The 27,174-nt window shown below is 42.6% G+C and overlaps 1 protein-coding gene and 1 pseudogene across 2 annotated transcripts in view; one reads left to right on the top strand and one right to left on the bottom strand.

Annotated features, from left to right (window-relative positions):
- Positions 1-27,174, bottom strand: part of Clpb (caseinolytic mitochondrial matrix peptidase chaperone subunit B) — a 132,153-nt gene that overhangs the window by 69,178 nt on the left and 35,801 nt on the right. Inside the window, exons 4-5 of one of the 2 annotated variants that reach the window (XM_048361630.1) lie at positions 13,521-13,624; positions 5,399-5,488 (exon numbers count right to left, since the gene is read on the bottom strand). In XM_048361630.1, coding sequence (XP_048217587.1) covers positions 5,399-5,488; positions 13,521-13,624 — 194 coding nt within the window. The remainder of the gene's footprint in view (positions 1-5,398; positions 5,489-13,520; positions 13,625-27,174) is intronic. The other variant, XM_048361631.1, reaches the window with a different exon arrangement.
- Positions 18,298-19,848, top strand: LOC125362726 (annotated as a pseudogene).

Below are 27,174 nucleotides of genomic sequence, written 5' to 3'. Positions count from 1 at the left end.
TAACTTTTTTTTTTTTTTTTTTTTTGGCCAGTCCTGGGCCGTGGACTTAGGGCCTGAACACTGTCCTTGGCTTCTTTTTGCTCAAGGCTAGCACTCTGCCACTTGAGCCACAGAGCCACTTCTGGCCATTTTCTATATATGTGGTGCTGGGGAATCAAACCTAGGGCTTCATGTATATGAGGCAAGCACTCTTGCCACTAGGCCATATTCCCAGTTCCAATACTTAACATTTTTGAGATTAGTTTCTTCATCTGCAAAACTGAGATAATGTCACCCACCTTAAAAGATTCCAAAGCAAACCCAATTAAATGATGGTCAAAGAATCTGAATAGACATTTCTCTAAACGAGACATGCTAATGGCCAAGAAGCACATAAAATATGCTCAACAATACTGTCCATTTGGGAAATCAAACCCAAACCACAATAAGATACCATTTCACATCCACTAGGATGAGTAAAATAACAAAGCAAAAATAGTGTTGGTGAGGATGACAGGATCTGGAACCCTCATTGAGTGGCTGGTAAAGTTAAGTGATAGAGCTACCATGAAAAAAAGTCATACTTCTGCAAAGGTTGCAAAAGATACAGTTAAAGCCAGGTGCTGGTGGCTCATGCCTATAATCCTAGATACTCAGGAGGCTGAGATCTGAAGATCACAGTTTGAAGCCAGACCAGGCCAGAAAGGCTGCCTCCAACAAACTAAACTACTCAGAAAAGGCTGGAAGTGGTGATGTGGAAAGTGGTAGAGCACTAGCCCTGAGCAAAATAGCTTAGGCACAGTGCCTCAGACCCTGAGTTCAAGTCCCAGGACTGGCACCAAGAAAAAAAAAAGAGAAAGAATAAAGTACTGATAGAATCCCTAATTCTGCTGAAACATTATGCTAAGTTAAAAAGTCAATAGTGACTGGTTTCATTGATAGTGAATGTTTAGCCATCTACAGAGACAGAAACATAGTATTGATATATGCCAGGGGCTAGGGTTAGTTGAGTGGATAATGACTATATGGATAGGAAATTTCTTTCTGAGGTGATGAAAATATTCTAAAACTGATTGTGGTAATGGTTGCATAACTTGCATGTGTACTACAAACAAGTAGACTGTATACTTTAATGGTGAATTAAATTTCAATAAAGCTGTTATGTTTTAAAATGTAAACAGTCAAGCATATTACCTGGTATGTAGTAAGGATTCAATAAATGGTAACACATTTATATTCTAATCTTTCTTCTTACTGATACCATACCAACTCTGGCTAGAACCACCTCCAACACCAATACTAGAAATGGTTGGGCCAGTTTCGTACTAAGTGGAGGGACAAAGGTAAGTCCTAAAGACTAAAATTCCCAAGACTGACTCTTCTTCCTTCCTCCAATACTCAGCTAAATATATAATTTTTAAGGTGACAGGCAAATAATGGTTGTTTATTGAACACTTACTATGTGTCAGAAACTTTACAACTATTTTCCTCATAAGAAGTACACTAGGCTGTTACACATCATTCCTATTTAGTAAATGAAGAATTGGGATGCAACTTGTTACAAGTCATACTAGCATTCAATGAGTGAGCTGGTTTGCTCATTATGGCTTCATTATGTCTTCTTATTTTACTTAGGTTACCCAAACTTTGGGACTCAAACTGTCTGGTCTCATGATTTTCCTTTTCCTCATTAAATTCCAGTAAATCTAGTTTTCATCAAACTAACTGACATTTCTTTCTTTTTTTTTTTTTTTTGGTGGTACTGGGGTCTGAATTCAGGGTCTTTCATTTGCTAGGCAGATGGCTCTACTATATGGACTAAGCGCCCTGCCCTTTTGCTTTCATTATTTTTCTATAAGGTCTCATTTTTTTTTCTCTGGGCCAGCCTGGACCATGGTCCTATTTATGTCTCCCATATAGCTGTGATGAAAGGTACACACCACTGCTTCCAGCTTTTTATTTGTTGCGATGAGGAGTCTTTACTTTTTTGTCGACATGATCTTCATATTGTGATCCTCCTAATTTCACCTTGTGACTAGGTGGAATTACAGGCATGAGCACCAGCACTTGGCTGACTTTTTTTGTTTTGTTTTGTTATCTGTAATGGGGCTTGAACTCAGGGCCTGGGCACTGTCCTACACTTTTTCACTCAAGGCTAGCATTCAACCACTTGGAGCCACAGTGACACTTCTGGTGGTTAACTGGAGAGAAAGAGTCTCATGGACTTTCCTGTCTGGGCTGGCTTCAAACTGTGATCTTCAGATTTCAGACTCCTGAGTAGCTAGGGTTACTGGCATGAGTCACTGGCACTGGCTTGACAATTCTTTTCTATAGTAGTGTATACTCTCAGATTGTTTCCTGTGTATAATCTTGAACAGGGAACATGCTTGATAAATATATTTTTTAATGGATATTAAGCTTGTCTCTCCAAGCAGAAAATAAGGCTCTTGAAGGAGATATACTACATCTTCTAGATCTCCTCATTCTTTGTAGAGCAAAGGCATTCATAATCACCTAGGCTTGGCCGATGGCTGGAAGACCAGTCCTAACTTGAAAATGGTACCATGCCCTCTGTCCAAGCAAGAACCTTTCTTCTCAGGGTCAGGATGCTGCTTCCTCCACTCTAGTATAGTGCAGGAGCTGATATCAGGTAGGGACTCAGAAAAGGTTTGACAATTAAAGAGAAGTCAGGGACAGGGCTTACCCTACTGAAGAGTAGAGTAGCCTTTCTACAGGGACGCCAAGCTCACCTTCTCTTACCCCCATGAAAAAGGAGAGAACAGGAAGTTTGGCAAGGAGCTTGAAGACAGATTGTTGACCTTGCATATGGTATACGCCTCTGACAGTCTACGTGGCATCTTCTTTGGCCCAGAAACCTTCTTAGACCAGAGACAGGTAAGGCTTTCCAAAGCCCATGCCTCACTTTCGCACCAACAAATTTAACAAGGCCCACTCTTACAAATCTGTTAATCTGTTGTTTATAGACCCATCTAAACTCCACTGAACTACTTAAAGCTCCTACCTCTCCTAACTCTCAGAGTAGCTGATATGCCAGATCAAGTTGGAACTGCTTGATCTCCCCAATTATTACTGTGTTCTCACACTGCCCCCACCCTAACCAAAGCAGTAAGTATTCTTTCAGTTCCTGGGACAGCCTGGCAGCAAGAGGAAGAAGCCAGCCATCTCTGCCTCTTAGCGCTATGCTACATGGCTGATTCAACTTGGTCCGTCAAGGCTCCCCATCTCTGCACCTGCTTGCTTCTCCTCTGCTTTTCCTTCAAGATGTTAAAAACTCGCAATAAAAAACAAATACAAAATGCTGTAATTAATAGCCAATTCCAAGCCAACCAAGCATCTCTACTAATAAACCTCAACACTTGCAAAAAGAACAATAAATTCTGCCCCTCTCTGGTTCTGAGGTGGTCTCTTTTATATACTCTGTGTGTGTGTGTGCCCGTACGTGGGTAAGTGTGTCTACATATATATTTATTTTCCTTTATTTCCCATCTAGGGAGGGGCAGAATAATGAACTGCGTGCGTCAGGGAAGATGAATCTGAGATACTAGGGAGCAGTGCAGTAAAAAGATTAAAGTGTTATTATTGTTGGTTTTTTTTCCCCCATGGTCCATTGTGACAGCTCGACCGTCATCTGTAAAAAATGTCTCAGCGAGAGATAATCATCGGAAACTCAATAAAGCGTCAGGGGGAGCCTCAGCCCCCATCAATCACTGGGTGCCTGGAAAATTTCAGCCCTCTGTCTCCCTTCCTGCTATCCATATAAATGTCTCTAATATATTTTGTGTGGTGTGTGGGACCCATCCCTGATTTGGAACTTTTGATGAAAAAATATTTATACACAAAATATGTAAATCAGTTAAAAACCACAAGACTAGTTCTTTGCCACCCCATCATACTTTTTCTTATTTTTATAAATGCATCAAATTTATTCTTTTTAATAAAACATGTCAACTAGTCTATCTCCCTCTCCTAGGAGAGAAAGACATATATATCTATGTAGACTTGGAGAGCTGAAAGGATGGAAACAAGCTAACCGGTGGATACATTTCATCTTCAAGTTGCCCAAAACGCCTGATGAAGTGGCAGTGCATTGTTTATCCTGGTGACTCTATGGGGGCTGGCAGTGTTGGGACATGGCACAAACAACCTCTGGCCCTGGAGGTGCAATGAGACTGGGCAGGCTTAGGCACAGATCAGGAAGAGGCAGGGACATTATTAAAAAGAACATGCCTAAAGAGCTTTTAGCCTGGCAGATTTCCAAGCCTTTGGACAAGCCAGAGGCTCTCAGCAGACTCAGTGAGGGCACAGGCAGGCTAATAAGGTTGCTGGTCCTACATAAGTACAAGAAATGTTTTTGCTGGCATTTGACATCACTGCTCTGCCTCAGTATTCTTTAGTGCCCATACCATGAGGTTGTAACTGCTGCAGCTATCACTGTTGTTGCCTCAGTATCACCTCCCTAGCCTCTTGAGTAATGGGATTACAGGTGTACACTACCATGCGCGGTATTCAACTGATTGAAGCCTAGGAAAAATCATTCTCTACAGAAATATCATTCTCTTTAGAACACCAGCACACAGTGACAGAATGAACTGCTGAAGGTCATACAGTTAGGTAATGGCCAGTCCTCATACTTCAGTTAATAGTGGGTTCTTTAAGAGTAAGTTTGTTAGTGTGGCAAAGCTCTTGGGAGGCTGTGTCAGACATTCTGAATGACAATCTATGAGTGTAATAAGAACAGTGGCAATTATGACACAAAACAGGGGTTTATGTTAATGTAATTCCTTCTTATGTTCTAGTTTTTAGGTGAGAAATAAATATCACCTTTAACTTCCGCAATAACCTTTTACAAATCAGGAGACAGAGACTCTTAGAAGTATAGAAAACAGCTTCTAAATGTTCTGCAAACCCACAATACCATGGCTTAAGCACAGTCTATAAATAAAAGTAAAAGTTGCAAGATAATGTCTCTTCTCTAAGGAAGCAAAGGTCTTAAGAACACTTTTAAGCAGTCCAAGCACGAGACTGCAAATTAACACCTGTAGTCTGGCCTGAGAGGCTCAAGGAATAGGAAGGAGACTGCTAGAGATTTAAAAAAAAAAAAAAAAAGTCTCAGGTTTACTCCAAACCTACAGAATCCTACATTGGGCCAGGAATCTGTGTGTTAACAAGCTCTGGAGGAGAGTCTTATTTCCTTGGGAGCTTCAGTACTCCCATCTGTTCATGCTCTCGAGGCAGACATGCCTTCTGTTGTGTCTCAGTAGGGCTGGGCACACAATGGTTAACTTATACCCTGGGTGGTTAACTTATATTGAATGGATGAGTTACTCAGATGAGACCACTCCTTAGCAGGGCCTGGGGTTGGGGAGCACTCTTACAGTACAGAGAGCTGTTCCATTACCGCCAACGGGGACTCCTAGCCACCTCCTGAACTCCAGAGCACTTGTCCACTGTTTTGTGATGCGCCAGCTTGCACCGTCCTGTCCCCCATCTGAAGACAAGAGATGGGGAGGTCAGCTGGGGCAGGCCAGGACCTACAGCCCTGGAACCATGCATGGTAAGGAGAACTGTAGGTAGGTAGACTTAGCCCAGGCAGGTTCAGCCTGGCAAGCCAGCCCTCTACTCAGAAAAAGCTTATGCCAACCTAGCTTCAGCACAACTCATCTTTATTCAGCTGCCACTCGGAGCTGAGAAGAGAAGCTGATTTATAATCTGCTCTGGCCATGTTTCTGCCGTGTTTTATCGTTTTAATTGTACATATGAGAGGCACTCAGAATGCTCGCTTGCATTTCTGACAGCCCCAGATACTCAATGTTTATAACAGTTACTTACAAGCAGCCAGCGGCATCCCAGGCTAGGCGACTTGTTTACTGTTGTCACTAATTTATTGCCTCCTCCACCTGAGGATTAGGGTCCTCCACCTGTCAGCTAGCCACAAGTGGAACTCTCTTGGAGAGAGCACAGACAGGCTCAAGGCACTGAAGGGAATGTGGTCAAGAACAGGGAACGATCTGGCAGACAAACAGCTACAATAATCCCTTTCCTGCCTGCCTCCATACCTTTCACTTCTGCATCCTTCTCTTCAATCTACATCCCCTTGCCTAGGATAGCTTTCTTGTGTGGGTCAGTTCTGGGGCTTGAAGTCAGGGCCCAGGCACTCTCTTGAGCTTTTTTTTTGCTCCAGGCTATTGCTCTACCAACTAAGCCACAGGTCCACTTCTAGTTTTTTGGTGACTAACTGGAGATAAGTCTCACAAATTTTCCTGTCTGGCTAGCTCTGAACCATGATTCTCAGAAGCTAGCTTCCTGAGTAGCTAATATTACAGGTGTAAGCCACTAACTGGTGTCCACTGTCCTTTTCTTTTTTCCTTTCTTCAACTCCAAAAGGCCAGTTGAAATTCTACTTCCTCTAAATATATTACTTGCTCTGATATGGAGTTGGGTTTTCAGAACCTTAGAATTCACACAGTTGGCAAGGACCTTGGAGACCACATAATTCAGTGACCTAGAGCAAGAATCTTCTTTAGAGATTCCCTGATGAGCAGACATCCAACATGTCACTACTCCTGGGTAAAGAGGTCACTCTCAGAGCTGGGAATGTGGCCTAGTGGTAAAGTGCTCGTCTCCTATACACGAAGCCCTGGGTTCGATTCCTCAGCACCACATATATAGAAAAAGCCAGAAGTGGCAATGTGGCTCAAGTGGCAGAGTGCTAACCTTGAGCAAAAAGAAGCCAGGGACAGTGCTCAGGCCCTGAGTTCAAGCCCCAGTACTGGAAAAAAAACAAAACCAAACAGAGTTCACTCTCTCCTAGTCAGCATCCTGTGTTACACTTAGCCAAAACCTACCTCCAAAGAGAAACTTCATTAACTGTCACTGCAATTTATATACACATAATTATCTCTACTAATTCTAACAACTCTAAGATAAATATTGTCATCCCCATGTTACAGACAAGACTGAAAGATAAAGACATTGTCATTTGCTCAAGATTACGTAGTAAAAGCTGGGCGCTGGTGGCTCACGGCTGTAATCCAAGCTACTCAGGAGGCTGAGATCTGAGGATTGAGGTTCAAAGCCAGCCCAGGCAGAAAAGTCCATGAGACTCTTATCTCCAATAAACCACCAGAAATTGGTAGTGGCGCTGTGGCTCAAGTAGTAGGTGCTAGCCTTGAGCTGAAGAGCTCAGGGACAGAGCCCCAGGCCCAGACTTCAAGCCTCATGACAAAAAAAAAAAAAAAGATTATATAGTGACAGGACTTAGCTGAACCACAGCTCCCAGGCAGGAAGCCTTAACTATTTCTCCATGACACCATTGAGTCTCTGAAGGTGCTACTCTGAGGGCTACAGAGAATGGAAAGGGCAGTTAGGCCAGGGAGATTTCCATACCAAGCACTCTTGAGTCACTTGTACCAGCAAACCTACCTCTACCCAGAAATATCAACCCTGACAAGAGGAGACAAGTCTACCATACCAGGCTGAGCGGGCTCCCAGCTAAGGAGCAGTTTGCATAACCAAGGCAAAAGGGTTTCCCAAACCATGGTCATCTTATGACAGATCCTCAAAGAGGAGGGAAAAGACCCTCCTTAGGCTGTGCCTGAACATGCAGAGTGAGACAAAGCATTCGAGGTGCTTTCCTTTTGCCTCCTTGTACCCTAAGGGCAGTAACTCTCTCTCTCTCTCTCTCTCTCTCTCTCTCTCTCTCTCTCTCTCTCTCTCTCTCTCTCTCTCTCTCTCTCTCTCTCTCTTTTGCCAGTCCTGGGACTTGAACTCAGGGCCTGAGCACTGTCCCTGGCTTAAGCCACAGCACCACTTCCGGCTTTTTCTGTGTATGTGGTACTGAGGAATCAAACCCAGCGCTTTATGCATCCTAAGCAAGCACTCTACTGCTAAGCCATATTCCCAGCCCAGTGCTAGTAATAGTAACTCTTGAAGAGAAGTTTGTTCTCCTGTCTCCTCACTTTAAATCCTTCCCATGGGAAATTTCGGGTGTTTTATTTACCATTCCTTTTAACTATGGCCAAATTCTGGAGACTCCTAAATCCCTATTTGTGCCACATGACCCCTCTAAGGTCCATACCCACACACCCAACTGTACTCACACAGAAGTTGAGGTTTTCCCATAGGTACCTCCTTTCCATCAATTCTAGCACTCAACTGAGTACTCAAGGATCACCTGTAGGAGCCAAGCATTACTCGTGTAGCTGTGACCAAAATACCTGACAAACAACTAAAAGAGGAAAGACGTATTTGGGGCTCATGATTTTAGCTCTACAGACTCTGATGGTAAGGAGGGATAGGATGGAAAGAACAGTTCACATCAAGATATCCAGAAATACTGGAAGAAGCCAAGGCAAGATATAGCTTCAAGGCCACACCCCCATGACTACTTCCAACAACAAGCTCTATTTCCTGCCTTTCAACCATCTCCACAAAATAACATATTAGGAATCCATCCAGGGATTAATCCCATTCATTAGGTCAGAGCCCTCATAACATCACCCTGAGATGTGCTTTATGAATCCTCTAGGCATCTCTCATTCTAGTTGACCATGAAGATTAAGTATCACAAATCACCACACATTTTAAATATCTCCTGGAGGAAAGGTGTGATTTCCCCCGCCCCCAGATTCTCAACAGGCAAATCATTCTTAAAAGGTCAAGAAGTTTTGCTAATCTCTCCCCTTCAAGCTCTCTTTTAACCTGACAAAATGAACCACCTAAAATGCAAACATAAATTACATTACTCTGCTTAAAATTCTTTAATGGCCTTCAAAATATAGTATAAGCTCCTTAGAGTGGCCTTATAAGGTTGTTTTCTATATAACCATTCCTCTCTTACTTCATTTGCTTTCTTCTTTAAAACCCTGGCAGATGATGCCACTTGGAATCCCACACTCTGAACCCCAAGTCTCTGTATGTGTTATTCCTTGTACCTGGAAGGACATTTTTCATGGGCCTGGCAACCTTTTAACTCATCCTTAAGACCCAATTCAGAATCATTAACCCCATAACACATCAGGTAGAGCTCACCACTACCTCTTGTCAGTGTTGCTGATGTTATTTGTACAGCTACCTTTGCATTTTCCACACTGTATGGTGATTCCTTACTTACTGGTCTGTCTTTGCACTTGACTGGGAGCACTGCTGAGGGAATATATCTATACAGACTTATATGTATATGTATATGTACATATTCATAATCTTTGTGTATATATTCATATATATTTCTTCATATATTATGAATATCTGTTTATGTATTTCTAGCATCTGGCAAAGTTCCCAACACTCAGTAAAAGCATGCTGAATTACAAATAAATTTAACTAATAAATAACTACAACTGTAGAGCACTTTACAATTCACATATTAAATACTTTATCTTTTCATCTTTACAATACTGATCTATAGACAAGCAATGTCCTCCTGGGGTTACAGAGGTCTTGCCCAGGTCACGAACTACAATTCACCATTTTCCATCAGTACTAAAAGTAGGTTCAGTTCCATAGACATATCAATTAGAAATTTAGTAAGCTCTAGCTCTGCCACTATTATCTATTATCTATGCTTTGATAATGAAGAAGCATCCAGTTGTTCAGATCTTGTGATTTTCCACTGGGGAAGGGAGGCACACCTCTTAATTTGCTCTACTCTTCAGGCCCATTTCCATAAGTCAGGCAACTTCCATTAAAAAAAAAAAATCAATCCAGTCAAAAGAACCACAGGGCCAGGGTTTGGCCTAGTGGTAGAGTATTTGCCTAGCATGCACAAAGCCCTGGGTTTGATTCCTCGGAACCACATACACAGAAAAAGCCGAAAGTGGCACTGTGGCTCAAGTGGTAGAGTGCTAGCCTTGAGCTCAAGGAAAGTGCCCAGGCCCTGAGTTCAAGTGCAGGGCTGACAGACAGAGAGAGAGAGAGAGAGAGAGAGAGAGAGAGAGAGAGAGAGAGCAAGCGCAAGCAAGAGAGACATCACACAGGATCCTTGCATTTCTATTTATGAGGATTCCTGTCAGTGAGAATGACCCAGAGCTGGACATAGTGCTTGGCTCACAATAGACAGGCAATAAATCTTTGAATGAAAAAATGGGGGGGGGGGACGACTTAAGTGCCAAAGGCTTAGGCTGATAAGGAGAAACCAGAACTCTGACATTCTGACATTTCTTAAGAACCATTATCATAGTAGGTAGAACACAGAGTAAATCCAAACTGATATGCCTTGAAAAGTAAGATGAGTTGCAAGAAAAACTGTCAGACGAAGGTAGTTTGGAAATAAAAAAGTACAAAGACATAGACCTTGCAAAGTACAGATAGTTGAGTTTAATGTTTCCTGACAAAATTATAAATTCCTTCTTTCCTTCCTTTCTTTTTAAATTTTGGCAGTGTTAGGGATTGATCATGGGCTTTGGGCATGACAGGCAAACACTACCAACTGAGCAAGACCTCAGGCCTAATACACACACACAATGGTTCTAAAACAGTAAACTACTGGGCACTAGTGTGAATTTCTAAGGAATAAGACATTAGGCTGGGAATATGGCCTAGTGGCAGGAGTGCTTGCCTCGTATACATGAAGCCCAGGGTTCAATTCCCCAGCACCACATATATAGAAAATGGCCAGAAGTGGTGCTGTGGCTCAAGTGGCAGAGTGCTAGCCTTGAGCAAAAAGAAGCCAGGGACAGTGCTCATGCCCTGAGTCCAAGGTCCAGGACTGGCAAAAAAAAAAAAAAAAAAAAAATAATAATAAGGAATAAGACATTAATATACCAGGATTGCCTAACTTGCTTTTAGAAAGGGTTATTGGGGGCTGGGGATATGGCCTAGTGGCAAGAGCGCTTGCCTCATATACATGAAGCCCTGGGTTCGATTCCCCAGCACCACATATATGGAAAACGGCCAGAAGGGGCGCTGTGGCTCAGGTGGCAGAGTGCTAGCCTTGAGCGGGAAGAAGCCAGGGACGGTGCTCAGGCCCTGAGTCCGAGGCCCAGGACTGGCAAAAAAAAAAAAAAAAAATGGGTTATTGGGAGGCTGGAGCCATGGCTCAAATAGAGTATCAGCCCTGGGCTGTGAGGTCTAGAGTTCAAGCTCTGAGTGTCCTGATCTTTTGTCAGTTAGCTTCCACCTGCAACCTTAGATATTCAGGAAGCTGAGATCTGAGGATCTTGGGTAAAGCCAGTCTGGGCAGACAAATCTGAGAGATACTTATTTCCAACTAACTAGCACAATGTCAGGGTAGTGCAAGTGATAGAATACCGTAATTGAAGCGCTGAGTTCAAAATCCAGTACTGGCATGAAAGAAAGGAAGAACAAAAGATATAGTTAACATTTTTTAATCTTTATATTTCATGAGGAACTCCCTTTTCCACTATTTTGTTGTTTTTGTCTAGTTAATCTACCTAGACTGTAGATGGGCTGCTGTGAGTTAAAAAGAATTCAGAAGGGATTGAACAAAAGGATAAACAAACAAATAAATAGAACACAAATTGTTTGCAACAGGATTGGTAAACTGATGGGCCTAACCCAGCCTGTTGTGTAGGTAGTAAAGTTTTATTTATATGCATCCATGTCCATTTGTTTGTGTACTACCTGTGATTGTTCTACCTTAAATGGCCAAGCTGAGAACAAGTGACCCTCAAACCTTGAAATGTCTAAGTTAGTTGAGTACTGATTTAGAATGCTGAATGAATATGGTTGGGAATGTGGCTTAGTGGTATAGTTAGTGCTTGCCTGGCATGCATGAAGCCCTGGGTTTGATTCCTTGGTACCACATACACAGAAAAATCTGGAAGTGGCACTGTGGCTCAAGTGGTAAAGAACTACCTTTGATCAAAAGAAGCTCAGGGACAGTGCCCAGGCCTTGAGTTTAAGCCCCAGGACTGGCAAAAAATGGAGGGGGGGGGGGAAGGAATGCAGAATTTGAGTATCAACCTGGAGAGATACATTAGAACACAAAGCTACATTGAACCATGTAGCACAAGTTGAACAGCTTCACAACTCAGGGATTCTACAAAATCAAAAGTATCTTTCAAGCGGATCCTGAAAGCAGAAAGGGGAATCCAAGAATCCCCTGCCTCCTTCCAGATTTTGCTGTCTCACAAATGTACCTCTGAACTTTCTGGTGAGAACATGTGAAGAGAAGGCAGAGCTGGGTGAGGATGTGATGTTTGAGAAGAGGGCAGCCTAGAAGCTGTATCACCACATATTAGGCAGAAAATTCAGGGCATTCAGGAACTTTTCTGAGCATTCCTCACTCAGTAGAGAATCTACAGAGGCATAGGTCATGGCCTGAATGTGGAATTGTCAGCTGGGGAGACTAAAAAACATGCAGGTGGGATAGAGATCAAACAGCCTTAGAAGCAGTCAAGATGTAGGGAACACTCATAGCAGCTGAGGGCAGACTGCCATTATTGTCCAAGGCAGGAAGGCCTTTATGGAAGATCTTGCTTCTATAATGGAGCCTCAACAGAAGAATCCTGTTTAGAAAGATGGAGAAACAAGGTGATGATGACTACACTTGACCTTGGCAGCAGTGCTAAGACTTCTCCATTTCCCTCAAGCTATTGATTTGAGAAATTTCCTCCTTGCATAGTAAAGACATCTTCCCTAAGGGCCTTCACATCCTGATTTTCAATCAGTCTAGCCTCACTGAAAACTCTGAGGACTGAGTGCTTTGTTCCATTCTGCTTAATCTCTCCCATGGTCTAGTTGGAATCCCCAGGCAGTCAGCAATGTTGTCTTCCAGGTATCAATATCAACCCTAATAGAAGCCATTGCCCAGCTGCTCTGTTGCTGGAAATCTCAGTCATAGTGATGCAGGAAAATGCACAGGAAGTGGGGATAGTCTGTACAAGCAAAAGGTCAAATAAAAACACTCATTTCTGTCTGCAGCCAACACAACCGAGTTCTCAACTTCACATTGCCATGACCATTTGTCAAAGGCCACACAGTCTGACTTTCCCAGGTGCCTTCCTAGACAGGTAGGGGTGCGCAGCCTCTTCTGAAGACCCAATAATAACCCACATGATATCCAACAGGCACTGATGACAACCCCACACAGACATCAAGACACTTTGTCCTGGATCACACAGTAAGATGAAAGGCCTGTCTCAGAGATAAGATGAAAAAGCAGCATTTAGAGCAGCATTTAGGCACTTCCAAAGCAGAGGAAACCAGTCAGGCTGTTTTGTAGTTCTACAACAGGGTAAATCTGCAGGAAGCAAGAGAGGCAAATCCACATTCCATGCAGCTGTCCTAGTTATTACGTCACTGAAGCCCACTCCACTGCCCACTCGTCTGAGGCTCCCCTGGTTGAGGCACTTTCAGGATACCAGTTGAAATGTGTTTCATCCCAACATGATCATGAATTCAGGTTTCCATTTCTGTCCCTAACATGTTTAAAGTAATAAAGTATAAAGCCAGAGTAACCATGAAAGGCATCTGTTCCATTGTTAGTAGCCCTGGTAACCAGCAAAGCGGATGGAAAGCACAGGAACGAGCTCTTAAGCACCTGGGTAGCCCATGCTTACCTTCCAAAGAATGGATTCCCTGCTCTTTGGCCGTCTTGTAGACACTGCTGAACTCATCCCCAAGGTTTGGGTCAGCCCCAGCAGCAAGCAGGACCTGTACCACACTGGAAGCAATCAGAGACAGAAGTGTCACGTGGCCCAGTTTACACAAGTAGAAAATAGAAAATCCTCATTCAACAGTTACATATCACGTGCTTACTATGTTCTAGTTCCATATTTTCATGGAGCCAACAGTCTGCCAGGAAGCAAACAAATATAACATTTTAGCAAAGTATGACTCAGGTTATTGTGTGAGAAATGACATGTGCAGTAGCAGAACAAAGAAGGTCAACAAAGGCTTCTCAGCAGGATGTCAGCAAGAAGGCCTCTGTTTGCCTAGAAAACACCAGAGTGAACTATTACCACTGTGAAAACACCTTAAAAGGGAGAAGAAATTCAGGTGGTAGATGATCCATAGGCACAGCAAGACATAAAGATGCACTAGTGAGGGTAGAAGGCAGTTTTTCATTAGCCTTGTCACCTCCACCCCCAAACCAAGCAGTAGAGAACGGTGAGAAACCTCTCTAAGTGAGCACTGAATTTTTCTTCAGACTCTGAAACTAGACCCATCCTAGTAAGACTTAGTGCAAGCAGTTTTCTGTGCCCTAGATTCTAGACTAGGAGGCTCTAGGTTTGCCCTGCTACTTGGTCTCTGCATTTCCAACCTCAGAAGCCTTAGCCCTAAACTGGCCCCTAGGCCAATGGGGAATCTACATTTGAGACTTCATCTTTTGCTCTCCAGGACACCAAGCAACCTCCAGTGTTCTGTAGTGCCTCCAGCATGGGCTAGCTCAGAAGAACCCAAGCTTTGCCTTGTTCTAGCACAACACCAACAGACTCAAGCACCAGGCCCACCAAATTACTGACTCAGGCACCAGACTATCTTTCCTGAGGACTTGCCCACCCATGGACCACACAAGATGACCTACCTTGAAGCTTTGGAAGAGCTGGCTAGTAAAATTTTAAGTACTTATATCTTAAAATGCACGGCCACAAAGATCAAGAGGAATCAGGGGAATTTGACCCCTTCAAGTGAACAACATAAAGGACCAGTAATCAACAATAAAGAAGGGGAGGAGATCCATGACCTGCCTAAAAAAGAATTCTAAATATTTGCTTTAGGGAGGCTCAGTGAAAGTTAGGAAAGTAATGAGAAATGATTCTATTTTCCCCTTCTTTTTATTTGCTTTTTGCTCAGCAAAACTATTCAATGAAATCAAGAAAACAAAGAATGACCAAAGGAAGAAATTTAGCTGATATAGAAATTATTTTTTAAAATACTGGCTGGAGGCATGAATCAAAGATAAGAATACCCTAAGTTCAAACCTTGTACTGCTAAAAATAAATAATATCAAATAAATTCTAGACTTTAAAGATACAATGAACAAAATGAGAAATGTAAGGAAGAGCACACAACCAGAAGAACTGATCAAGTACAAAGAACCTTCGAACTTGAAGAGAAGGTTATTTGAAAAATATAGAAGAGCTAGGCATAGTAGTATACTCCAGTCATCCCAAACTTGGGAGACTGAGGCAGGACAATCCTAAGACAAAGCCAGCCTGGGCTATACCAGTGATTTCTATGCCAGCCTGGGCTACACAGGAGACCTCGTCTCTAAAAACTGGGTTATGAGCAGGGCATTAGTATCTCATGTTTTAATCCTAGTTACTCAGGAGACTGAGAGCTGAGGATCATGGTTGGAAGCCAGCCCAGATTTTTGGGCAGTAAAGTCCTTGAGATGCTTTCCTCCAAATATCAACAACAACAACAAAAAACCGGAAGTAAAACTGTGGCCCAAGTTGTGGGGTGCTGCTACTCTTGGGCAAAAAAGCTCAAGCTCAGCAACCAGGCCCTAAGTTTAACCCTCAGGACCAGCACACACACAGAAACAAACAATAAAACAAAACAACAACACTTTTCTCACTGTTGAATTCCACATATATTCTAGACAGCTAAAAATCACATATGTGCTATGAGGTTAATAAACCCAAACAGATGTAACTGAACAGCAAGAAAAAATAAAACCCAGTAAAAAAATTATGACCCAAGAAAACATCTGAATAAACATTTCTCAAAAGATATAAATGGAGCTGAGCACTGGTGGCTCATACTTGCTGTAGCTCTCAGAAGGCTGAGACCTGAGGATCGAGGTCTGAGGAAGGAAAATTGCTGGAAAGTGGAACTATGGCTTAAATGGGGGTAGAGCACTGGCCCGAGGCAAAAAGGTCAGGGACATTCCTGAGTTCAAGTTCTAGGGACACACACACACACACACACACACACACACACACACACACACACACACACGAGAAAGACTCAATCTTGAGGACAAAAGATCACAAAGCTATATCTTAAGGAAGGAGTTGAAAGTTTGAGAAAATGTAAGAAATATGTAAGCCACTGAGCATTTAAAGTAAAAGTGACTTGATCACATTTTATTTTTTTGTCAGTTGTGGGGCTTGAACTCAGGGCCAGGGTGCCATCCCTGAGCCTCTTTGTGCTCAAGGCTAGCACTCTACTACTTGAGCCACAGTGTCACTTCCAGTTTTTGAGTGGTTAATTGGAGATAAAGAGTTTCACGGGGAAAATGCAGCATGCCTGCATTTTCTTCTCCACTGCAAGATACTCATTCTTAAAAATTCAAAGCAGGGGGCTGGGAATATGGTCTAGTGGCAAGAGAGCTTGCCTCATATACATGAAGCCCTGGGTTCGATTCTCCAGCACCACATATCTAGGAAACGGCCAGAAGAGGCGCTGTGGCTCAAGTGGCAGAGTGCTAGCCTTGAGCAAAAAGGAAGCCAGGGACAATGCTCAGGCCCTGAGTCCAAGCCCCAGGACTGCCCCCCCCCCCAAAAAAAATTCAAAGCAGGGGGCTGGGAATGTGGCTTAGTAGTAAGAGTGCCTGCCTTGCATGCATGAAACCCTGGGTTCGATTCCTCAGTAGCACATAAACAGAAAAAGCTGTAGCTCATGTGGTAGAGTGCTAGCCTTTGAAGTCAGGGACAGTGCTCAGGCCCTGAGTTCAAGCCCCAGAACTGGCAAAAAAAAAAAAATCAAATCAGCAGGTGCTGGCGGCTCATGTGGTAGAGTGCTAGCCTTTGAAGTCAGGGACAGTGCTCAGGCCCTGAGTTCAAGCCCCAGAACTGGCAAAAAAAAAAAAAAATCAAATCAGCAGGTGCTGGCGGCTCATGCCTGTAATCCTAGCTACTCAGGAGGCTGAGATCTGAGAAGTGCAGTTCAAAGCCAGCCTAGGCAGGAAAGACTCTTATCTCCAATTAACCACCAGAGAACCAGAAGTGGTGCTAAGGCTCAAACTCTTGGTAGAGCACTAGTCTTGAGCTGAAGAGCTCAGGGACAGTGCCCAGGCCCAGAGTTCAAGCCCTACGACCAAACAAACAAACAAACAAAAAAAGTATGGGGGGGTGATATTAGGGTTTGAACTGAGGAAGAGCCTTGCATATTCAAGATGAACAATTTACCACTGGGCTACTACTAAATAGCTAAATTACTAACTAGCTTTTCATAGACTAAGATTTTATTTTTACTAGGCAAATATGAAGCATGAGAGTAACTTCTTCCCCAACGTTTTCTTATAATATGTTAATCTGGAAAGCAGAAAATAAAACCAGACTGCTGTTTTAATATGTATATATTTTCCCCCATAAGTGGAGTTCATTTAAAATATATATAAAAGGTGTTTTTATTTTCACAAACCCTTTATTGGACCCTTTGCCTAATTTTCTCTTAGTGAAAGGTAATTTAGTGAACAGGAATGTTTATCTCTTTTTAATTTTGTTTTTTGCCAGTTCTAGGGCTTGAACTCAGGGCCTGGGCATTGTCTCTGAACTACTTTTGCTAAGGCTGGTGCTCTACCACTTGAGCCATAGCACCATTTCTGGCTTCTTCTGTTTATGTGGTACTGAGGAATTGAACCCAGGGCTTCATGCATGCCAAGCAAGCACTCTACCACTAAACCACATTCCCAGCCCAGTAATGTTAACTGATTTTCAAAACTGTTAATATTTTCCAAGCCATGGAACAAATTAATTGGCATTCTTTAAAAAGCCAAAATAGCTCTGTGCCAGTGGCCCATGCCTGTAATCTTAGCTAGATTAGCTAGATCTGTGGATCACCACTCAAAGACAGCTCGGAGAGGAAAGTCCATGAGACTTATCTACAATTAAGCACCAAAAAAACCCAAACTTAAAGTAGAGCTGTGGTTCAAGTGCTAGAGTGCAAGCCTTGAGCACAAAAGCTCAGGGACAGTGCCCAGACCCCGAGATCAAGCCCCAAGACTGGCATCAAAAACAACAATTTAAAATAACAACAACAAGGCCAAACTAGGCAGGACAGTGGCTCATACCTGTAATGCCAGCTACTTGGGAGATGAAGAGAGTTGGCTAGCAGTTCAAGGCCAACTTTGAGACTAGCTCCCCCCAAACAAGCTAGAGTCAGGCACCAGTAGCTCACACCCATAATCCTACCTACTCAGAAGGCTGAGATCTGAGGATCCCAGTTCAAAGCCAGCCCAAGCAGAAAAGTCCCCAGGAGACTTTTATATCCAATTAACCACACAAAAACTAGAAGTGGAGCTGTAGTTCAAAGTGGTAGAGCACTATCCTTGAGCAAAAGTACTCAGGGAACTGAGTTCAAGCACCCAGGGCCTGAGTTTAAGCTTCACACCCAACAGAACAAAAAACAAAACAAAAAACCCCAAATTGGGTTTCTGCCATTTTTGAAAAATTGGAAGGTCCTGGGTTTGACAGTAGTTGCCACAGTCCAGATGGCTTCGTTTGCCGTGGAGCCCCAGGCGCTTGCGCTAGGATCTGAACCAATGATGCTGGGTTCACCTACATCTCCAAAGCCAGGTGTTAATGCCCAGTTCTTACCTGGATTTTTAATGGGGGATTTGCCTGCTCCGGTGACTCCACAACCTCGAACAATTAGTTATGGAAATGAGATCACCTTTACTTACAGGTGGATCACCACCACAACCCGTTGTACCAGCTCATAAAGATAAAAGTGGAGCTCCACCTGTTAGAAGTATATATGATGATATTTCCAGCCCAGGGCTTGGATCAACACCTTTAACTTCAAGAAGACAGACAAACATTTCAGTAATGCAAAGTCCTCTTGTTGGAGTTACAACTACTCCGGGAGCAGGGCAAAGTGTGTGTTTAGCCCAGCAAGTATTGGTCAGCCATGAAAGACGACACTATCTCCTGCCCAGTTGGATCCTTTCTATACACAAAGAGATTCTCTGACTTCAGAAGATCACCTTGATGACACTTGGGTGACTGGGTTTCCACAAGCTTCTGCATCTTATATATTGCTACAATTTGCACAATACGGAAATATCTTAAAACATGTGATGTCCAACACTGGAAACTGGATGCATATTCGTTACCAATCTAAATTGCAGGCCCGGAAAGCTTTAAGCAAAGATGGAAAGAGTTGGAGAATCCATCATGATTGGTGTAAAACCATGCATTGATAAAAGTGTCATGGAAAACAATGAAAGATGTTCTTTGTCATCACCGTCTCTGGCCTTTACACCACCAATCAAGACCTTAGGCACACCAACACAACCCGGAAGTACTCCTAGGATTTCTACCATGAGACCTCTTGCTACAGCATACAAAGCTTCTACTAGTGACTATCAGGTTATTTCTGACAGACAAACGCCAAAAAAAGATGAAAGTCTTGTATCGAAAGCAATGGAGTACATGTTTGGCTGGTAGATAATAAGAGCTAAGAGCTTCGCTATGAAGGAGGAGGTCCCTGCACTAAAACTACAGTTAGCAAAGTACTACCAGTTTTCTTTGGTTAGTTGTATAACCATACTTGGCAATGGTGGGTAGCTATCTCATAGTCTTCTTTCTGAAGATTTTTTTCTTTAATAATACATCCTGTTTGTAGCTCGCACTTTAAAAGATGCTTGAGATAAATTTTAAGAAAACATGAAAATCACTCGAGATAGGATTTTGTGCTTTATGTGATAGTGCATGCACAAAATTTTAGCATTGATTATTGTAAACTAAGTAATTGAATTTGGAGAATTGTCTCCTAGTTTTCATGAGAAGGTAAATTTCATGAAAGCTGCTTGTATTTACCAAGACACAGGATTATAACTAACAATTTGAATTATGGTCTTTTAATTGAGATAGTATTTAATATTCTAATTACCTTTGTATATGTCCTGTTGTGGCTTATCATCTTTTAGTACTATAAAACCCAAACATTCTTTTTTAAAAACCTACTATTAAATTTTCTTGATAATAAACTTTGTCAATTATGTACTAAAAAAAACAAACAAACCCCAAATTGGATGTGACAATACATAACTGTAATCCCAGCTTTCCAGGAAAATCGCAATCCTAGGCCAGCCTAGGCAAAAAGGAGAAATATCTGAAATATAAAAAGGGGAGGTGGTGGGGGGCTTGGGGATATGGCTTAGTGGTAGAGTGCTTGCCTTACATGCACAAAGCCCTGGGTTCCATTCCTCAGCACTATATAAACAGAAAAAGCCAGAAGTGGCGCTGTGGCTCAAGTGGTAAAGTACTAGCCTTGAGCAAAAAGAAGCCAGGGACAGTGCTCAGGCCCTGACTCTAAGCCCCAGGACTGGCAAAAACAACAACAACAATAACAATAGCAACAACAAAAAGGCTGCATCTGAATTTGAACTCAGAGTACTACCAAAAATAAGTAAACAAAAGAAGCCAAATTACAGTTTGTTTTGTTTTTTAGTATTTATAACTAGTAATACTGATTGATGACTTTCCATGTATCACTTGAATGTCATTATCTTCAATAAGCACAGTATCTAAATAAGTTATTGACTCAGTGGATTAATTTTAGTAAGTTCCATGTACATAAAACATTAAAATTCTTAAACATGAGTCAAAACAACCAGAATCCATCTCCCACACAATGGAGGTTCTTTTCTACCTGATCTAAAATATTTGCTTAGTGAGGCCAGTCTCATATTTTACTTATTGTACCTAAAATGATATAAATTTTTACCATTCATAGGTAATTTTCCCAAAATATGGAGTAAGAGCTCAACTAGAAATGAATTTCTAAGCAGCTAGAAATCTTGCCTGAAATCCATATTTCATTCATATTAAGAGTCTGCCAAGTTCTCATTCAGAGAAATGTACAGTTGGGCCACACTGACATTATTCTTCCTGTTTCCCAAAGGTTAAAGACGAAGAAGGTACAAAATAGAGCTGATAGACAGGTAAACTGAAAGCGGCACTAAACAGTATTCATCTGATAGAGATGATATGGAACAGAGATTAACAAAACAGGCTGCAAAATCTGGGACAATCTGAGCATTAAAATGAACAATGACCGTAATGGGCTATAATCCATTATAAACATATATTTTCATGAAAATAATTCAGAGAGGAGGAAAAGTAAAGAATTGGGTCAGAGTTTTATTGTAAGACAAGAGCGCATATTTGGTGAGTATAGGTGTTCTCAGATGAGTTGCATTTATGTTTTTATGTTTATGTAATTATAATCATCATCCACCAAGTAAACTAAGATTCCATGAGTTATGGGTGAAAAGAAAGTTCTTTAGCACAAAATGACAAAGAGTAATCATGCAGTGCTGAAATCAGAAAATCACCATTTTGCAAGCTCACAGCTCTGGGCTGGGAATGTGGCTTAGTGGTAGAATGCTTGTCTAGCATGCATGAAGCCCTGGGTTTGATTCCTCAGTACCACATAAGCAGAAAAAGCTGGAAGTGGTGCTGTGGAGCAAGTGGTAGAGTGCTAGCCTTGAGCAAAGAAGCTCAGGGACAGTGCCCAGGCCCTGGGTTCAAACCCCAGGACCACCAAAAAAAAAAAAAAAATTATGAGTTTCTAACTCATGACTGTGTTAACTACTCAACAAACTAGTTATTATCACTATGTACCTACACTGTGGTTCTGAAGGAAAGTGAAGGGAAATATGAACCAAGACACACAAATTGTGAAGGATGGAATTTTATAACAAGCATAGAGAACTTGAGTCAATCAAAGCTATATCGATCTATGATGATATAATCTGGGACAAGTTACTAGAAACTGGTCTCATTTTGTTACCAGAATAATAACATAGTATGAGGCTTCCCTAGCAGGTTCTAAGGGAAGAATGTAAAACATAGTGCCTGCTACATAGTTGCACTCCATATCTATGAGCTCTGTTCCCTTTGTCCATATGATCATAGTAATATTAATAAGATGAATCTGGGCCGTGGTGGTGCCAGATCTATATGTAACTGCTCCTAGGCTACATGCTGGCACAGCCTGTACTAAGGCAGCTCTTCTACATTCTGCACAAGTCCATGTCCAAATAAGAAGGGGTTGTCTAAACTCAAAGGGACATAATTTGGTTAATCCTCAGCTGCTGTGTCCAATCACTATTCAATCACACCCCCTCCCTTGGCAGGCTGTCCCTCCAGGCAGCTAGTGTCACTATCTGTGCTACCTGGGCCTCTCCAGGTTCATGAGTATTGATTCCATCTGTCCAATTTGCAGGCTGCAGGACGTGTCCAAGCAACCATGTATGCTGCCCTTGGCCCTAGAGGGCAGACAGTGGTCTGGCAGGATGGAGAAAGGAGAGTGGCTAGGATCAGCCTTAGGGCTGCTAACCCAATCAAAGGAAATGGGCAATTCGATGGGCAATAGCCTTCACTTGGAGGCAAGAGAGGGTAAGCAATCCAAGAAGAGTGACTCATCCTGCAACTCAGAAAAGATTCCCTTCACTTTTAATAAAATTCAAAAAAAGCAGCAGCCTTAATTGTAGGATGTAGACAAGATTAAAGCAATCATGGCACTCAGTGGCCAACAGGGGCACCCCAAACCCTGCCAGACAGTAGGTTTTTCCTTCAACAGCCATCATATACTTAAAAAAACTCCTACCCCAGAGCACTTGGAGAAGCCAGCCCAGATCAAGCTAGAGCACTACATGAGAAACTCAACACAAGCTTTTTAGTTTAGAGACAAAGTCTCACTATGTAGTACAGGCTGGCCTGGAATGATCTATGTAGCTCAATTTGTCTTCAAACTCATGATCCTCAGTTTCCCAAGGTCTAGGATTACAGGCATGTACCACACCAAGTTCATCTTAACTATGTTTTGCATAAGTGGAAACATCTCCATTCACAGACACTATTCCACAGGCATGTACTAGGCAAAGGCTTTAGGATATTAGCAACTTTTCGGCCAGCTCAGGATTCTGCCTCTGGTGGTCCATGGAAACATATCCCTGCCAATGCCAGCCTGAAAGCTAATCTATAGATATCCTACTTCATATCCTATGTCCCTTACTAAAGTGAAGAACCAAAGAATGTCGATAGCATGTGAGGTGTGCTACATTGTCTTTAATCTCCTTGTAGTGACTCTCAGCTAATAGTAGTTGCTAGGAGCACTTTGCCTCAACTCAGATTTTAACAGAAATATCAGCACTGGAAACCACAACAGAGAAATGTAGCAAGAGAGTCAATTGCTGGAGGACACCAAAATAGGACAAAAACTTCATTGATTAGGGAGAATTCCTCAGGGAAATTCTTACACAGGTACATAAATGGTAATATAAGAGACTGTACATGACGACATTTTGCAGCAGTAGGGAGGGAGGTACAGGAAACAAGTATCTACCACTGGGGGACAGATAATAAATTATGTGTGGTAATCATACACTACGATGCAGCAGTGAGAAACCATAAACTGGATATACATACAGCAACATGGATACATGATTTTCTTTTTTCAAAATGTGCTGATTGTCAGGCCTATACCCGTAGTCCCAAATACTTGGGAGTTAGAGATGAGAGGATTAAATTTTGAGGTCAACCCAGTCAAAAAGTGAGCAAGACACTTATTTGAAAAAAAACAAACAACAAAGCAAAAAGACAATGAAAACCCTCCCTAAAATCCTTATGATATAAACTAATTTAAAAATCATAATCAGGGCTGGGAAGGTGGCTTAGTGGTAGAATACTTGACTGGCAAAAGAAAAAAAAATCATAATCAATAAAAATTAAAGCAAAAAGGGCTTTTCCCCAAATATTGGAGGGGGAAGGAGAAAGGGGGGCAAAGCTGATTCCTTGTCCCCTTCCTTGACCATTTATTCAAAGAATTATCCCATTCAAGCCTCCTTAATTATAGAATTCCAGAGTTTACTGATTTTGGAGGCTGAGGAACTAAGGATCCAGTGAAAACAATGAACTCCCTAAAGTATTTCAAAGGCCAAAGATGTCATTGCTTCTGCTATCTGGGCTTCAAACAGTTAATGCTCTTTGGGGCTCCTCACTTACACTATAAGTTCTTTGACTCTCAGTGTGGGTCCCTTCCCCTTCCTCCATCTGCCCAGTATCCAGTACTCATCCCATGATACATATAGCATGATTGCCTGTTTATTTTATATACTTTTCTACTACAGTATGGGGCAAGATCATGTCTCTCCACTGCAGTGAGAAGTCAACACATACTTTCTGAATGAAAAGCATGAGTACATGAATGAAAGATAAATGAAAGCCAGGCACTGGTGGCTCATGTCTGAAATCCTAGGTGCTCAGAAGGCTAAGATCTGAGGATCTCAGTTCAAAGCAAGCTGGGGCGAGGTTGGGAATATGACCTAGTGGTAAAGTGTTGGTTCACCTCATATAAATGAAGCCCTGGGTTTGATTCCTCAGCACTACATATGTAGAAAAAGCCAGAAGTGGCACTGTGACTCAAGTGGTAGAGTGTTAGCCTTGAGAACAAGGAAGCCAGGGACAGTGCTCAGGCTCTGAGTTCAAGCCCCAGGACTAGCAAAACAAAACAAAACAAAGCCAGCCTGGGCAAGAAAGTCCCTGAGATTCTTATCTCCAATTAACCACCAGAAAAGTGGCTCATGTTGTAGAGTGCTAGCCTTGAGCTGAAGAGCTCAGGGACAGCACCCAGGCCCAGAGTTCAGGCCCCACAACTGAAAGAGAGAGAGGGAGAGAGAAGGGAGGAGGGAGGGAGGGAGGGAGGGAGGGAGGGAGGGAGGGAGAGAGAGAAAGATGAAACTATTTAATGGGAAGTAGGAGAGAAATGTGAAAGAAAACTGCCTCTGCCTTGCCCAATATTCTCTCACCTGGAGGTCCAAATTAGGCTATCAGTCTCTCTTGAGCACCAGGCCCTTCCTGGGTGACAGGACATGAACAGGAGGGTGGTCCCTGAATGGCAGCTCTTGGGATTCTAGTAATTCTCTAGAGCCACAGCCAATTAATTTGCTGATCAGACTGTAATTAGATTAGAAGTGGGAGTACATGTTAGAAGGCTTGCTACACTGATCTCAATAAGCTCTTGTTTTCACATCCCAACTCATGGGAGGGCAGTTTCATTGATTGATGTTAGGCTTTCTGTTCTTGGTGGCCGCAGGGGCTTGGGGTCCCCATATTGTTTAGGGAAGAGTGGGGAAGCCTATGGTGTGAGCTGAGGGTGGTATAGAGCCAGGCACGTGTCAAAGACGGCTGGCAAGCAGCTGGAGTTGGTCAAGCAAAGAGGGCAGTGATCCCAGCTCCAGGTCATCCTCACACAAACGAACTCCAACTCCTCCCCTGCATCCCCACTGCAAAAGCACAGGGTCACTGTGCCGAGTGTCAGGGGCCGGAGAAGACAAAGAGTGACCTATTCTCAACCCAGTGCACACCTCAATGACAGGAAGAAAAAAACCAAGAGGTCACAGTTGAAGAGCTTTGCTAGAAAGCCAACTGAGCTGTGGCTCATTCAGTAACCTGGCACAGTGGCTGATCAGGAAGACCGGGTGGCCTGAACAAAGGCATTGGCCTGTGGCATGGGGCAGGAGCCAGGGAAGGAAGGGCAAGAACAAACAAACAGTTTTTAGAGTCAGCTTCTCTTAGAAAATAAGGTAAGGCAGCACATATGCTATTTATACAGGAAATCTCCAATTTCCTAAAATGAGGATACTAATTTATTTACCTTACAGTCAGTAAATATTCATAGAAACAATAAAGCAGCCAGTATGTTAGATACTTTACATTCATTATTTCAACAACATGCAGTGAGGGGTAGACTCTTTTTTGGGGGGCCAGTCCTGGGGCTTGGACTCAGGGCCTGAGCACTGTCCCTGGCTTCTTTTTGCTCAAGGCTAGCACTCTGCCACTTGAGCCACAGCACCACTTCTGGCCTTTTCTATATACATGGTGCTGAGGAATTGAATCTAGGGCTTCATGTATACAAGGCAAGCACTCTTGCCACTAGGCCATATTCCCAGCCCGGTAGTCTCATTTTATAAATGGGTAAACTAAGGCACAGAGAGATAACGAGCTATCCAAATGTACACATTAAGCACAAGATTCAAGCTGGTCAAAGTTCTCCTAAGCCACATTAGTTCCAGTTCTTCTGTCCATACATCAGTCTCACTATCCCATAGTCACTGAGCCCCTACAAGGTATGAGGGACAGTGATATTTTCCAAGGGCCTTCAAGACAAAGCAGGCCACACAGCAGCTGATTGATATAAGAAGGCATCTTTGAGATAACAAGGGAAAAAACCAATGGTGGGCTTAGACAAAGGTGACATAATTAAGATGAAGGAAAGCAAAGTATATTAAGCAGTGAGCTAAGGAACCAAGTTAATTCTCCAGAACAATCCCAATTTCACATCTAAATATGCCTAATTCTGAATCTGCTTCCCTGACGTTCAGTCTGTGGTTTATGAGGTCACTAAACCTGTAGTCAAGCTGACTGTTAGAGCTTCTTAATACATGATAGGCCTAGACTGTAGGCTCTTTGTGGGCAAAGGAGTCATCAAAGTATGTCAGGGCTGGTTCATCTCTTAGACTGGGTGAAAATCACAATGATGAGAAAAAGAATAGTAACAGTTCTGGATACCTACTGTGTGCTTAGGATGTATGTATACAAGGCATAGCTTAAGCAGCTTAGCACAAAATGATGAGTTAGGTGCTATTATTAGTTCTATTTTGCAAATAAGGAAACTGACAACTAGTTAAGTTTAACTCAAAACAGTCTCGTTCCAAAGTCTCAGTTCCTCATTATCAAGCAAGCAGGAACTTCTCTTGGGCATCTGTGTCTTCACAAGCAGGGCCTACAGGGCAGTAAGAACTTTTCAATCCATTCCCTTCTGGGGCCTAGCTGCTACACTGCTGACTCATATTAGATGCTCACGCAGGACACAGACTTTATAGTCAGCTCCTAGAATGGACTTCTTTATAGTAAGTATTATAACCAAGATTGTATACAGTTTGCTTTTTATTACTGACCTATATACTCATTCCTGCTAATTTTTTTTAAAATTTAAAAACAACAACACTTAGTCTTGAGCCTAAAGAAGACAGGGACAGTGCTCAGGCCTTGAGTTGAAGCCCCAGGACTGGCAAAAAACAAAACAGGGCTGGGGATATGGCCTAGTGGCAAGAGTGCCTGCCTCATATACATGAGGCCCTGGGTTCGATTCCCCAGCACCACATATACAGAAAACGGCCAGAAGTGGCGCTGTGGCTCAAGTGGCAGAGTGCTAGCCTTGAGCAAAAAAGAAGCCAGGGACAGTGCTCAGGCCCTGAGTCCAAGCCCCAGGGCTGGCCAAAAAAAAAACAAAAAAAAAACCCCAAAAAAC

This window comes from Perognathus longimembris, chromosome 13 (assembly GCF_023159225.1).
Source record: "Perognathus longimembris pacificus isolate PPM17 chromosome 13, ASM2315922v1, whole genome shotgun sequence".
NCBI classification, from domain to species: Eukaryota; Metazoa; Chordata; class Mammalia; order Rodentia; family Heteromyidae; genus Perognathus; species Perognathus longimembris.
This window is presented reverse-complemented; position numbering and strand designations above follow the sequence as displayed.